This window comes from Colletotrichum gloeosporioides (genome assembly GCF_011800055.1).
Source record: "Colletotrichum gloeosporioides strain Lc1 chromosome Unknown consensus_32, whole genome shotgun sequence".
In the NCBI taxonomy this organism is placed as follows: domain Eukaryota; kingdom Fungi; phylum Ascomycota; class Sordariomycetes; order Glomerellales; family Glomerellaceae; genus Colletotrichum; species Colletotrichum gloeosporioides.
The window spans coordinates 996,697-1,011,700 of record NW_025544677.1 but is presented as its reverse complement, the minus strand read 5'-3'; the positions used below and the strand labels follow the sequence as shown (position 1 = coordinate 1,011,700).

The window sequence follows — 15,004 nt, the reverse complement described above, 5'->3', positions numbered from 1 at the left end:
GAGCGTTGGTATCGCTATAAGTGTTGTTGTTAGTGCTGTTGAAGATGAGAATTCCACAGCATGCACCTTAAATATCACACTTTGCGCCTTGACCTATGCCTTGAGCTCCGCAACGAGCTCCATCGTCTTGAGGTGTTCGGATGAAAGTGGCCAAGAAGTCCGTGTCCGTCCTGCTAGAAGGTGAGGTTCAATCATTGGTAGACTCCGGCTTAGAAATGCACACTTGGTTTGAAATCGATTCTCAGATCCTTCTGTGATCCGCTCTCCGGCCACCTCCGACTCGAACATTGAACGCATCTTGACAACTACGGCTAGAAGACGATCCGCTTAGTCAACCATAAGACAACCAGGGGACCGGCCTAGAAATGGCTGCAAATGCTCCACCTTAAGGAGCTACGTGAGCAATCGTGTTGCGATGCCCAGAAGTGATACCTTGCAAGTGAAATTGACTTCGCGAATTTCCTGCCTTGGTCTCGCTGCAATGCTTGGTCTTGCATCAAGGAGCTTTGGAAGGCACAGCGGCGAGTCGCGCATTTCGACCATCCGAAACGTCCGAAAAGTGCGCCCGAAGTGGTATCGAGATGCTCTGGTGATGGCTCTGCTGGTCTACCGGAGATGGACGAAGCATTTTAGCATGGTATGAAGTAGAGACTAAGTGTTAAGCATCTGCGACACATGATATGTCGGATAATTAGCTATAAGACATTTAGAATCCTCGACTTCAATGTGCTGAAGTTTCGAATCAGACTCTTTGTCTACCATTCAATCCATTCACCTTTCCCCAGATCTATAACAACTCTTCCGAAACTTATACTTCAAGCTTTCCATCATGGTCCTCTTTAACCGAGCTGTCTGCCTTGCTGCTGGCTGTGCCCTGACTGCACCGAATGCCAGCGATCCGATCCCAACACCTAAGATAACCTTTCCCACCAACGTGACCTGCGGTGAGGTGAACGTGTTCTACACGTGAGTTGAACGGGCGAAGGATTCCCTCAGCTTTCTAACGCGCCATATAGCGGACTTACGGCGTACCACCCACTTGTCCTTTCTCGAGGTTTTGATCCGGTTCAAACCGATATCGCTTTGCGCAACGACACTGCAAACCTCGTTAAGGCTGGATTCAATGTCTATGGTAGGTTGCACCGGCAAGATACGTGTCTCTGATACTAAAAGATGGAACACAGTTCTCTTCCAAGGACCCGATCAACCGGCTTCCAACATTGCGGACCGCATGAAGGGCAGACGTTGGGGTGTGACCGGCGTTGGATGGGGTATTAGGAACTCGACCATGCTGGAGCTTGTCAACCGCTTTGAAGGTATTCTACTCGCTTCCCCGAATTATTTCGAGTCGAGTGACTGATCCTATGAAACAGAGAACATCAACCAATACCGCGAGGCCGAGCCACTGGCTCCTTTGGTCTTCAATTGGAGCCCGACCTCTCTTGCTGAATCAGTCACCAGGCACGTACCTCTGAGAGACGACTGCACCGGAAAGCCTGGAACGCTATATGTAAGCATGATCCAGAACTGAATGTGTCATGTTGTTGACTGAAAGTTTGATAGGCATATGAGGAAAACTGCCCCCCTGAGCTGTGTGAAAAGACCACTGTGGTTACCTCTGGTAGCCTCGAGGAGCTTCTTCAAGGGATTTCCCAGTGACGTCTTTGTGGAAACCCCTGAAAACTCCCCGCATGCAACTTGTTCAAAATCTCAACTCTGCGCATTTTCAGATCGAGAGCATGGCAAAGTATTACATAGCAGAGCGAATTTCATTTCTTCGGAGGACATTGACCCAACTTAGTTAGCTGCACCCATAGATCTACAGGCCGCGTTTGGGGGCGACCCTCGCGTCTTCCTGCAGGTCACAAATAGACTTATTCAAGTGCCATGATTTGCGTTGCTCCTGACCCTACTGTTTGTCGTAGTTGTGTTCTCGTCCGTCTTTTGTCAGAAGGTTTGTTGCATCCCTGATGCCAAGACGGCACTTTCGGACATTTCGTCGACCCGTATGCAGATCCTGATGTCATGATATCCCGGAAAGCATTGGAGCTCGGGGCGACTGGAACCAATAACATCATCTATCGATGCGGCCACTCTCGCTATTTCTACGGTATTGAACTCTTCTGTCACATGGATACCAGCCCAGATTTTGGATAACAAACAGAATACCTGGGCTTTCAAACACCGAAGCTGTTGCGAGCATTCGCCCGCCCAAATCATGAGCTCAAATCAGGAGATCAGGGGTTGCTGTGCTCAGGCCCCTTGCCATCTTCCAAAGGTAAAAAAATGTTTCTCCTAGATGGTTTCGCGACAACATTGGCGATGAAACTTCCAAATCGAACGTCATCCTGTGTACCGTGACTGTTAATTAAAACATGGCCAGTGAAGCTGACGGTGATGCGTGGCAATCCAGCTGCCACAGAAACCAACAATTAGTTGGCGCCAGGAGCCAATGTGCGCATCCGGAATGTCGGAGGGGCGGTTTCTGCCTCGAGGCTCGCGGGTGATGGCAATTGTGAACCGTCCATCATTTTCTCCAAATTGTTCCCAGTAGTACGGTTGGTGATGTTCCTGAACCAGCTGATCGCTTTCCAAGGCCCCATTCTCATCCCATATGCGGCGCTAGAAGCTTTCTTGGAGACCACCAGCCATAGTGCCCCACTGAGTTCAGTCATCTCCATCACGTTGTTCCAAGTCGTCGTCCACTCCAGTACCCTCTGACGAGTCGTTAATTTTACGATCAATAAGATCTAGGCGATGAACAAAGGCCAGTACCCCGCGACTACTCGTGACGTTCATGGTTCGAACCTGTGTAGAGTGGTGCATCCGACCTACCAGGCAAGAGTCTGGGCTCACAAGACCGCATTTCCTAGACCCTCGGTGATTGGATTTACTACGGCTCGGACCCCATTGACCGACGGGTATTCGTGAGAGATGCCGAAAAGCATCACATTCTCGGAGCAGAGTCCCCATTCCTCCGACCTGGCGTATTGGGGAAAGTCGGCGGTTGTGTTTCCGGGACATGTCCCGACTATTGTGAGTGTCGGCTGTTGTCGTCTTGGCAGTGCAGACTACGATGGAACCGTTGATTGGCATTTAATGCAACTTTCAAAGACGAGACATCTGGAATCGAAATCGAAGTTGTGCTCCGCAATGGTGCGAAAGTGACTGAGCGACTTCATTGCTAACAGGGGGAAATCGGTTGCCAACATCGTCACCTTATCTCCCTGATGCCTTTTCCTATCTCTAGCTATGATTTAACCAACATGAACAGCTCCCCCTCTTGGGTGTTATCGCTAGCAACGAACAACCGCGAAAACTCACGGTCCCAAGTGATACCAGACGGCCTAAAACACGTCGCTCCAGTACAGCTGCCCACATTCGTGCTCCAAAAGATATCACTGTAGGCATTCTTTGAGTCTGGAGGCGCTACGGGATCATATTGACCATTTGAGAGCTTTGTGAATGGGACAACAGACACCTTGAATCCCGTTGCAGGTGACCTGTTCCAAGACCCGTGTAGCGTGACGTATAGGTTCTGGAAATTTTGGTCAAAGACGGACCCAATGGGCGCACTGTGGGCTTGTATCGAAAGTCGAGGCGCGATGGAACGAGATGTGCAGGTGTCATCGTTGAAGGTGCTGTTCGGCGCAACGACAAATTGTTGGCCGACCTTGAAAGACTTATCCGTAATGACGGAGGGCTCCCAAACAGTGAAGCAGGTTGGGTAACCGTACCAGTCATCATTTGGCTTGGAAGGATCGCCAACTATCGGTGTTAGCGGGATATAAGTAAAATAGATCATTGGTGTATAGACTTACGGAAGTTCAGCTCCTCTGCAGGGTTGTCATTGTGAATGTCGTAGCTCCTGCCATTCACTGTGCGTGCGAAGTCATCTCCGCTGTTTTCCACACCCCAGATCCTAAATCACAAGTCAGCGTTATTGATTCAGAAAGAGAAGAGAGAGTTTAAAACGCACATGTTGTTTCCGTCGGCGGCGAGGGCAACCTCGTTGCGGAGACCCCAGCCAAGGAACCACCCCTGACTGTTGTATGTGTAGCCTCCGGAGGGCACGCTGCGCAAGTCAAAGACCTTGACAACGGCCCGCGCAACGCCCTTGTTGAGTGAATCATAGTCAAAATTGCTGTATGAGCCTTGCTGAATTACAAGTAAGTGTGGCGTGGCCGGGGGGATAAGAAGCGCCCTTGTCGGGTGTCCGCCCTGCTGCATGCCCTTTACTACCACGGTCTGCCCACCTACAGTCTGCGATTGGGCGTCGTACGTGAATGACCAGGCTGTAGTCATTGAACTGACGTAGAGAGTCTTCCCGTCTGGCGTGAAGCCGATTCCATGATTGAGAGAAGGGTTGTTGATCAAGGTTTTGGAGGACGAGATGCAGCCGTCACTACCGAAAGTATGGACAGTGACACCCCTTCCAGACTGAACCACGAGAAGGTTTCCCTGTGAATCTATTGCAATGCCACGGGGACCAGAAAGAGAACCGGCGAGCTTGACAGCTTTCCATCCGTTGGCGGTCTGGAATCCGAATCTGAAGGCGCTCACACCGGCACAAGAGTTGGGAACAGGGAGCGCGGGCTCTCTGGACACGATAGACGATGTTACCGTGGCACGTGAGGATGATACAGTTGATGCTGCACTACTGGGAGGAACTCCAGTTCTGGTGACTGTAGTCTGAAGGGTGGTAGTACTGTGGACCGTGGTAGTTGAAGTTGCTGTCGCTAGAGTGGTCACAGTCGTAGTGCCAACAGGTGGCTCACTCCCGCTGCTGCCGCTTGCCCACTCGTCAAAGTCGGGAGCTTGCGCCGGCTTGAAGTCATGATACCAGTGTCCCGTTCGTTCGTGGATCCCAAAAGTTGTTTCGTTGGATGAAGGGTCGTCGACTGGGACACCCGAGTACGCAAACGCTAGGTAGTTCTCTCCGTTGGGATCCAGCGCAGTTGGATCATTGCCGAAGGGTGCAAAGTAAGTGCAGCCTTTGCAAAGAGCGGTGACAGAGTAATGGGTGTTGTTGACAACAGTGCCTGGGAGGACAGTGTACTCGGCGTCCTCGTACGGGGGTGGCGTGAAGTAACCGCTGCAAATAAGGAATACTTGACTCGTCTCTGAGGGGATTTGGGGTACCTACAAGGCCATGCGTGACGAAACGGTGACTTCGTTCCCGTCCATCCATACAATGGTGAGCGGATTGTAGGTCATGGAACCTCCCCATGCCAGTCCAGCCCAGCCCACCGCGATGGGAGCTGTAATTTGAACGATGGCATCGTAAGGCTGACCCACGGAGGCACTTTCAGGAACAGCAATACCAAAAGTAATGCCGCCTTCGTTAATGTACGATGAAAAGCAACGACCTAAGCTGTCACAGTATGTCGACTGCTCCTGGGCAATAGCTAACATAGTTTTGAGTAAATATTGTTGCAAACCAGAAAGGATAGTGCTCACCAAGGCCAGCTAAGGCAAAAGTGCCGAGAGGGGTCAGAGACGACCGCATGTTGGAGATATGTCGGCATTCGATGTCAAACAAATCGTGCCATATTTCAGTGTGGTATGTGAAGGAATGCGATGAAGGAATGCGAGGTCTCTTAATATTCAAATAGCTTTCTCTTGGAGACACCTAGCTATCGAAAAGAAGGCCAGATCATCCTCAATTGGAAAGGCGGAATCATCGAGTGGGTGTTAACATTCGTCGAATCCTCCTGTGCTTGAAGGTATGCCATGACATTGGCCAAATCTCCAAGTAATCTCCAAGTCTCTTTCCAAAACCCTGATGGACGACGTGCAATTACAAGAGACCTGAATGTAAGCAGAAGAGGTCATTGCAAGCATGTCGTGTCATGCGCCATGATGAAAGGGTGATTTTAATATGTATTTTCAAGTGCCAAATATTGGCCAAGGCGGATGAAATGGCCAAGTAGCATTGACTAAACATCATTTTGACTCATAAGGCAATTCAGAAGGGGAATACTATCTTGGCAGCATGACGGACAATGACATGAATGGAGATGATAGTCGCATAGCGTCCATCAGAACAGATAACATCCGATAACTCGTTCAAGGAAACACGCCACCTGGGCTGCTTCTACTGTGGCCATAGTTTGATGAACACAAGAGAAATGAAGTAGCATCCGGGTGATCAATGATGCAGTTCCCATTTCAAGGCCAATTCATTGATTGGGGAACTATTTAGGCGTACCTAGTGGAAGTACATTGTGGCGTTATGGAAAGAAAGAGCGGATGAAGCTCGCTCCTGACCGTAGCCGGCATCAAACCTGATGATCCAAACGGCAAGTGCAATGTATCATAGTTTTCGAATCACATCCGCTTGGCAGAAAGCCATCAGGGAGGGACAAGAGCCGAACAGGACGAAGTTTAGGCTATTTATCCGGCAAAGTGCACGGGAGCCAGTAGCCTATTCAGGACTTTCGTTCAATGGCTGCGAGAGACTTGAAGAATGCTCTCCACAATAAGAGACCTCGGAATTGGTAACAAATAAGACCCGGCGGAGTTGACCACCATGGGTAAGTATGGAGGTTGCTGACGTCCATGAGCATCTTTGTGTTTTGTTTATCCTTATCGATAGAGAAACCTACCAGGGTGATAAGATATGGCAGACAGACGCACTTACATAAGCATCGTTGGGAATGACGCGGAACACGAGATCCAGCTTGGCTCTTGTGTGACTGGCTGTCAGGGTCGAATGATCGATCCTTCATATTCCCCTCATCGCATCTCTTCCAGAACATCTCCACGTTCCTGGATGCTAGATGTCCATTGCAACTTCATTCCGCCCAGCCCCTATCATCACGATGCTAACCATGCCCACCATCACTCACCGCCATGACCCCGAGCGGCGCCAACGCGACAGCCCCGCGTCGATAACACCAGGCTCTCCTAGATAAAACAGCTCAGAAAAGTCACTCGTCCAGCCGAGTCATGGCGTCAGCCCCATTCTCCCAGATCGGGGATGCCCCATCGCGATGTATACCTATTCATCAACATCGCCAAGTCATAGAGGCACCTCCGCGTTCAATGAATGGCATTGTTCACAACGGAAGCAAACAGCATCCAGCCAGCGACCGAGATATGACAAACATGGCCAATCATGCGTGGTGATAAGCGGCGTGTCGGTCCTCGGAACTAACATCTCTTCATAACACACCTGCCCGCCGGAGCTACTACCGACCCCAAGAATGCGCGACACAGCCCATTCCGCTTCAAGCAAAGCAAAGCAACACTGTCCGAACAGAGACGAAAGATTAAAGTCCCTCCCCCACCTTTCCGGCGGGGCAGATCGCATTCGGGGCACTCGGACACACGCGGGGTCCCTGACTATCCATCTTGGGACCCCCAAAACTAATCATTGACGTGCTCGATCTTTTTGATTTTGCGCCGATTTCCGCGACAGCCTCGCTTTTCTGTCAAGACACTATCAACACCCCTCAAGGTTCTCTTCACTACCTTGACAATAATCACATCAAGTTTTGCCAGTCAATTATTTCCCTAACGTGTAGTAAAAAACATAATATTCGCAGCATCATGGCCAGCCCGCGCCCCCTGTCCGCCGTCCTGCCGCCTCTGATCCTCGGCACGGCAACCTTCAACTACCAATACGTCTCCGACCCCTCCCAGATGCCCTCTGTCGAGATCGTCTCCCGCGCCCTCTCCCTCGGCATCACGGCCTTCGACACCTCCCCCTACTACGGGCCCTCCGAATCCATCCTCGGCGCCGCCTTGCGCACCCTCTCCCCGCCACGCGAGTCCTACTTCCTCGTCACGAAAGCAGGCCGCATCGCGCCCGCCGAGTTCGACTACTCCCCCTCCTGGATTCGCGCCTCCGTCCTGCGCAGCCTCGAGCGCCTCAACACCTCCTACCTCGACCTCGTCTACACCCACGACGCAGAGTTCGTCTCCCCCGACGAAGTCGTCGCCGCCGTCCGCGAGCTGCGCCGCCTGCGCGACGAGGGCCTCGTCCGCTACGTCGGCATCTGCGGCTACCCCGTCCCCGTCCTCTGCGAGCTCGCCGAGAAGATCCTCCGCGAGACGGGCGAGCCCGTGGACGCCGTGCAGTCCTTTTCGCATTTTTGCGTGCAGAACAACACCCTGGGCTCCGACGCGATCCTTACCCGCTTCAAGGATGCCGGCGTCAACGTCGTCACCAACGCGAGCATGCTGAGCATGGGTCTCTTGACCACGCGCGGCGTCGACGACGGGCCCATGGCCAGCTGGCATCCTGCCCCAGGCCCTTTGCGCAAGCTGTGTAAGAGCCTCGTCGCCTTTGCTGAGGGCGCTGGCGAGAAGATGGAGGACGTCGCGTTGTACTGGGCCATGGCCAACTGGGCTCGCGTAGGCGGTGCTTTTGGCACCGAGTTCCTGCCGCCCACTTTTGCTGGGCCTGCCAAGGTTGGCGTGAGCGTCATGGGTGTCACGTCTGTCAAGGAGCTGGAGGAAACGTGGGCCGACTTCCAAGCTGTGCTCCGCGATCTCTCGGGCACCCAGGCCCAAGGTGAAAAGAAAGAGTACCAGGGCGCGATGGTAAGTCGCTACGAGAAGATCCAGCGCTTGGTAACGGAACAGATGTGGCCTGCCCTGGGAGAGTGGCGCAACTATAGCTGGGCCAGCCCTGACGAGGGCTTCGTGAACCAGCGGGCACAGTCTGCAGTTGATGCAACTCTTCCCGCCGCAGAGCCGCATCTGTAGTGAACACACTTCACGTGTAGATGACGTCTGGAAGGAAAGGGTGGGATGCCCGGAAAGCTTTGGCATGTTACAGCGTTTGCATAGATACATAGAATTGTTAGCTGCAGAGATCTGTCTGATCCTCGCAACTCGTCTCACTTATGATAGAGTACAATGAGCCGGCCATTCACATGGCATGAAGAGAAGAAAAAGAAAAGAAAAGGAGAGACCATGTCTAATCCCACCGGGCCCCCCAAAATCACGCTTTACGCCTTTAGTGTTCTCAGTTTCCCAACCTCCGAGTGTATGCAAAAGTGCCCGTCACCTCGCCATGCCTAGACGCTGCCATCGAGCACCTCGTATCGGGTACGTTCCTCATGGTCGTCATTTTCATTCCCTCACTGTGTAATCTCCGATGAACGTTCCACCACGTTCTCATGCCCAAGCCTCTTGGTCTCGTTATCTTCCTCTGTTGCGGGGGCGGGAGTGACTGGCGTGATCATCACCTCGGGAGTCGATGGCTCATTGCCAGAGGAGATTTCGTCTCCGCTGATTGAGTTTCTGGGCTCCTCGGGAATCGTCGGCGGTGGCTTCAGGGTGCCAGCGTTGGTTTGCACCGGCTGCTCCGTATGCGCGTCCTCAATTTGCTCGGCCTCCGGCTCGTCCTCAGCCTCAGCCTTCTTCTTTTTCGATGCAGCGCTCTGTCCCTCGCCGGCGACAGCTCCCTCCTCCGTCTGGTTGGCCTCGCCGTTCTCGATGTCGACTCCAACCATCTCTGCCAAGCTCCTAAAGTTGTACAAAGGCTCTGTGTTGTCCCGATCGCCTTCATCACTCCGACCACCGACGCTGAGCTCGCTAGCGCGAGGGTCAAGGTACGCTGGATTTGTGTAGCTTCCGTTGTGGCTATCAGCAAGCGACGACGAAATCGACGACGCATTGCTCATCTGCCGAAGATGAGAAGGGCCACGACTAGGTGCGGGAATCGGGAGCGAGGGCGTCGATGAGGTACTCTGGAAGCTGCTCTCAGATGACTGCGTCTCGACGGGTGGCCGCTCCACTGCCTTGCCTTTGGTGTTTGGGGCCGAGGTAGGACCTGGACTGGGGCTAGTGGATGCCGCCACGGGGGATGTCTCGGCGCTGCCGGCCGCGGAAGTGGACTGGGCTCCTTGAACTGTTGCCTCCACCCGGAGGTTGCTGGTCGTGCTATTTCCGCGTCGTCGTCCGAGACCAAGAGACAAGCTACTGCCACTAGCAGAGCTCTGTCCAGGGCCGTACACACTTTGACGGTCCTGTTTCTTGAGAGCCTTGCGCTCCTCCTTCTCCTTCTTCTTGGCTTCCTTGCGGTCCGCCTTCTCTTGCTTTCGTTTTCTCTCTTCCTCCGCTGCAAGACTCAAGCGAACAGCCTCCATGAACATCATGTCCTCCAATTCTTCCATTCTGCTGCGTCTGTTATTGAGTGGTCCCCGCCCCGAAGAACCCCGCGGACCTGGCTCGGGTCCGGTTTGAGCGGGTTCATTCTCGACGTTCCGATTCGGGCTTCCTTCGGCCTGGGCGTTAGAGGGCCCAGAAGGCGTATGGTTACCCGTGTTGCGTCGGCTGAATCTGCCTGGCCTGGTGAAGGCAAAACCGCGCTGCTGCTCGTTGTTACCCATGAGGAACGCAGCGGTATGGAGAGCGGTCGCCGCAGCCGCCCTGCGGGCTTGGTGCGCTCGTTGCGCAGCCAGCTTTGTAGACCAATCTGGACGGACGCGATCGGTGGTGATGACGTTCGGCGCATTGGCGGACAAACTCTGTGCTCTGCGCCTACTAGCCGTCGTCGGCGAGGTGGGTGAGAGTGTAGAGTTCAGAGAGCTTTGAGACGACATGGCTGTGCCCTGCGATGGGTATCCGGAGATGGCATATGAAAGACCGCGGCGGAACGGGGGGGCATCATAGGTGACGCCAAACTCCGTCTGCTGGCAGTAGGGGCACTGGGCGGGCTCGGAGATGAGCATTTCGGGGGACTCTTCGGGGTTCGTCGGCGGCTGCTCGTTGGGCTCTCCGTGGTGCTCGGGATAGTGGGGGTCCGCGCGCTTGATCTGCACGAAACACTCGCTGCAGATCGGTTGGTCACAACAGCGGGTGCGGTTGAGATACGGGGGGTATGTGAGGAAGCAAATGGGGCATTCGGTAGCGTCCTTGTAGAGGAAGACCTCAAGAGGTTGGCCGTTGACGAATGGGTCATTGGGCAGTTGTATCTCGCGAGGTACTACTTCGGTGGCGGAGCTGTTGCGGGAACCTCCACTGAGAGCTGCGGCAATGGCCTTTGCCCGCGGCTTGATGCTGCGCGACTGCTGCTGAGCCGCGTTGGGCGAGGTTACTCCAGAGGCCGGGCCGGAACCGCTGCGGTCTGAGCCGACGGATAACGAGCGGGGGCCCATGGGGACGGTCAGGTTCGCGAGATTCTGGGAAGAGTCGGTTGGTGAAGCGGGGGTGTTCGCCTTGGGGATGAATTCGGGAGGAGGCTGCTCATCGGCGGCAGGGATGTCGAGGCCACGCCCAGCACAGATGAGCTGGTACTCGGTCCAGTTGTCTGAATAGTCGTTGAGGCCTCTCCAAAATGGGGCAAGACGTCTCTCAAGCTGTAACGCAAGCATGTCAGCAATGTCGAAAATACCGGTGTTCTGGCAGGAACGCTCACCTGCAGCTGGCGGACAATGGGCTTGCTGAAGTCCTCGGGGCCAGTATAGGTACCGAGAGTGACGAGGTAGCCACCGTCGACATGTTCCTCCCTCATGCTTCGCTCTCGTTCCTTTTCTCTGGCGACGCGCTCCCTCTCCAAGCGACGAGCCTCTCGCTCTTGCCTGGTCTCCCTGCGCTCGTACGGGGCATCTTCTCTGCCTCCTGCATTTGAAGATCCGGCAGCTCCGAGACCCAACAAATTGAGGTCAGCACGGCTGAAGCGGCTTTGTCTTCGCGAACTGGGGCGGTCGGTGTGTGCATCGCGAGAGGAGGAAGGGTTGAGGTAGGCGGCCTGGGTTTGACGGTAGTCGGTCGCCGGATCGGACGCACGAGACTCCTTAGTACTTGAATTTCCCATGGCGATTGCTAGTGTTGTACAGTATGTGGCTTTGCTGTGATTCCGTCGGGGTCAACCACGGTCTGTTGGGTTGCGGCGATAAGCAGCAGCAGCAGCTTAGTTGCGGCTCAAAGAGTGGCGGCAATGGCGGCGAGAATGACTGTCGAATCAACACAGGATGTATGGACGGGAGGCAACGGGAATATAGACGGGGGGAAGGATCGGCTCGGTCGGAGGGACGAACGATGGAGGATAATGTGTTGTTGTCGTCGTCGTCGTCGTCGTCGTCGGTCGAATCGTGAGCAAAAGGCAGGTCGATAGTTTGTTCGTGGGGGTTGCGTTGCTGGGAAATTACCGCCGCGGTGGTGGATGAGGGGGAGTTGATGGGTCGAGTCAACAATGCATCCTTCAGACGAGGGCGAGAGGAAGTGCGGGCATTGTCAAGTCAAGCGGCAAGTCGAGTTGAGGATGTGGCGGATGGGACGGATGATGTGCGTCGCCAGAACTGGGCGCGGTGCAATGTTGAAATGCGATGTGCTGGTTGCGTTGCTGAGGTGGTAACGGGGGGGCGGCAGTGGTGGGAGGCGGGTAAGGTGGTAAGAAATGTTGTTGATGCGCGAATGATGAATGACGGATGCTCAGCAGGTTGCAGCAGGTTGGCGGTGCAATGCAGTGAGGTAAGGTATGTGCAGCGAGTATCTGTACAGGGCAGCGGCCGGCGGACCAGGGGTTTGGAGGAGTGATTGACGGATGGAGACGACAAGAAAAAGAAGGTCGGGCTTGTCGGGTCGGGGAAGCTTGTGCTTGTGCTTGTGCTTGTGCGTGTGCTTCTGCTTCTGACGGGGCCTGACGGACGGGGACGGGGTGGAGGACGGTGGAAGACAGGAGTGCGGGCGGTGCGGCGGTTGTCGTACGTGCGTGGCTGGTGCGCTGGGCGGCCAAACTCTGATAGACAGCTTCTGTTCGGCTTCTGCTTCTGCTTCTGCTTCTACTTCTGCGGCTGCTTCTATGTCGCGTGGGTTTGGGTTTTGGGTTTGGTGTTGGTGCAGTGACGCCGTCGCCAAGTCGATGTGACGTCTGCAGCGAGGGACGGCGTGGAGGTGACAGGAGGCGAGCAGCAAAAGATCAACAACCATAAAAAAAGAATTGTGGAAAGGGGTATGACAGGAGGCAGTGGGAACACTTGAATCCAAGAATCAAGGCAGGAGGGGCCCAAGAGGAAATCCGGATCTGAGGTCAGGTAAGGTAGGTAGGTACATCCAGACGTCGGGGTGAGGTGGTGCCTTCCAGAGAGGAGCGAACCGAACAGTGCTCTCTTCCTCTACCTTACCTTGGGCAGGAAGGGCCATGTCTCTCGATGTACTCTTGCCAGACATGGGTGGGCTACAGTATGGCTTGAGCGGCACAGGTACTTTGTCACAGCCAGACGGTACATGGGCATTGGTGGATGCGGAAAGAGCCAATCCACAGTCTGGACCGAAATCGCTGGCAGGACCGGCCCGGGCTGGTCTGGGCAGCTGAAGATGCGACTTGGGCTCTGCGGTTCAGCGGTTCAGCGGTTCAGCATTTCTCTCTGTTCCTTTTATTTAAGGTACGGACTGAAGTCTACCTTTTGCTAGATTATCGGGGATGGGAAAGCGCTCAGATTGATTCTCATGTCACTGCTGCCCTGTGACTGAGTGTAGACGTTCGCTCTCTGCTCAAGACAACGGGAAGGTGCCCTTGGGCCGGTACGTACTGCCTCTGCACCGAGGGGGGCGAGAGGCTGGCGTGGAAGGTGGGGCCAGGCGGGACCCCTCCCCTCCACGTCCTCACACTGCACCTTCCACCTTCCACCTTCCACCTTCCCCGAGCTGTTCTCACCGTGTGCGGAGGTACCCCTCGACGCCTTCCCCCCGCAAAACGGTACATGATCCCGCAGTACGCAGGACTGCCACGGCCACGGCCACTGCCCGGCCGGACCTGCGGGCTGTCAATGCTCTCTGCCTCTTTCACCTTCACTTCCAGCTTGCTTGCTATCCGTTCACACACTCAGTTGCCAGTGTCGTGAGGCATTACTTGTACTCGCACCTTTCCTTGTGGCTTCACTGCAACCGCAGCTCTGCCAATCGACGCTGCACATCCAGCTGGCATCTTCCCTAATTGTGAACCACAACCTGAGGCACGGCGCTTGATGTTCTTAGCCTTTGGATGGCGTCCTGTGGGCTGTGGCTGCATCTGACTGTTAGCTTACCTTACCTGAGCCTCGGGGACCTACGGCGGTAGGCAAGCTGTTAGTGAGTTGGTCAAGTGCCAAGAGGGGCATTGGAACTTCACTGGATGCCATCGCCTGTCGGTACCTCATCCCAAGTCCCAGCCTTAGTTAAAGACTTCACTTCTCTCCCATCTCAGTCAGGCCTCGCTCATCGTGAAGCCCAAGATGCTGCTTCCGGTCGTCCCGGCCTTCCCGCAAGAACCAATCAGCCGTCAGCAAGCCTCGTAGTATTTGTTAGCTGCTCCGGACCGCTTGCTGTCCACTCTCCAACCAGTCAGTGTATCCTTACTTCTTCTTGTTTGTCTTGAACCCCTACCATCTCTGATTCCCTCACTCAACTCAACTCATCCCACATGGATTTCATCCCCATCCACACCCACAATATCCCGAAGCACGTCCTTCTCCTGTCTCATCTCACCCTCCGCCGCCCCTTGCCGCCTAATGCTCCTCCAAAGCCGCAGATCGCCCCCAAAACCCTCTCGGGGCGGGGCTTCCACTTCAACCATCTTCCATGGATCCACGCCGTCTGCCCTTCATGCACACCCTCCGTCGCAACTCGTACTGCAGAGCTATGATGCCTCACGGGCTTGAGCGTCTGCTGCGCTGCATCCAACGTCCCAAATTGATCCAGGTCCCAAGGTTCCAGAATCCCATTCCACTGCCATTCGATCGCCGCTCATCCACGTGTCAACCACTGCCGACCCAAGCATTACGCTTGGCACCCTCAGAGACAGGCCCTGCCCTGCCCAGCCCAGCCAGACAACATCCCTCTCCTATTACACCACACCACACCACACATCTCTCTCTCCCACTTCTCCGAGTGCCCTCGCCGAGCCCTGTCATTCATACATCATGCTACTGCAAAGCCTGCTTACTCATTCATCATGGGTTTATCCAACCAAGTTCGACTTTACATATTCAGGAGAGGGTCTTCATATGAGCCCATTAGGACTCTACTACCAATTGCTACGTCTGTAAATGCCCATCAAATGTCCCTT

The 15,004-nt window shown here is 54.5% G+C and overlaps 4 protein-coding genes across 4 annotated transcripts; 2 read left to right on the top strand and 2 right to left on the bottom strand.

The window, feature by feature from the left end:
* Positions 1-829: 829 nt before the first annotated feature.
* Positions 830-1,659, top strand: GCG54_00007355 (uncharacterized protein; the record flags this gene model as incomplete). The annotated part of the gene is made up of 5 exons (XM_045407337.1): positions 830-966; positions 1,017-1,132; positions 1,185-1,316; positions 1,374-1,510; positions 1,564-1,659. The coding sequence occupies 5 exons, from the start codon at positions 830-832 to the stop codon at positions 1,657-1,659; spliced, it is 618 nt and encodes a 205-aa protein (XP_045266258.1).
* Positions 1,660-3,250: 1,591 nt separating this feature from the next.
* Positions 3,251-5,469, bottom strand: GCG54_00007354 (uncharacterized protein; the record flags this gene model as incomplete). The annotated part of the gene is made up of 4 exons (XM_045407336.1): positions 3,251-3,768; positions 3,822-3,922; positions 3,980-5,095; positions 5,147-5,469. The coding sequence occupies 4 exons, from the start codon at positions 5,467-5,469 to the stop codon at positions 3,251-3,253; spliced, it is 2,058 nt and encodes a 685-aa protein (XP_045266257.1).
* Positions 5,470-7,554: 2,085 nt separating this feature from the next.
* Positions 7,555-8,715, top strand: GCG54_00007353 (D-arabinose 1-dehydrogenase; the record flags this gene model as incomplete). Its single annotated transcript, XM_045407335.1, has 1 exon — positions 7,555-8,715. The coding sequence occupies one exon, from the start codon at positions 7,555-7,557 to the stop codon at positions 8,713-8,715; it is 1,161 nt and encodes a 386-aa protein (XP_045266256.1).
* Positions 8,716-9,092: 377 nt separating this feature from the next.
* Positions 9,093-11,773, bottom strand: GCG54_00007352 (Protein sip-5; the record flags this gene model as incomplete). The annotated part of the gene is made up of 2 exons (XM_045407334.1): positions 9,093-11,315; positions 11,375-11,773. The coding sequence occupies 2 exons, from the start codon at positions 11,771-11,773 to the stop codon at positions 9,093-9,095; spliced, it is 2,622 nt and encodes an 873-aa protein (XP_045266255.1).
* Between the last annotated feature and the right edge of the window lie 3,231 nt (positions 11,774-15,004).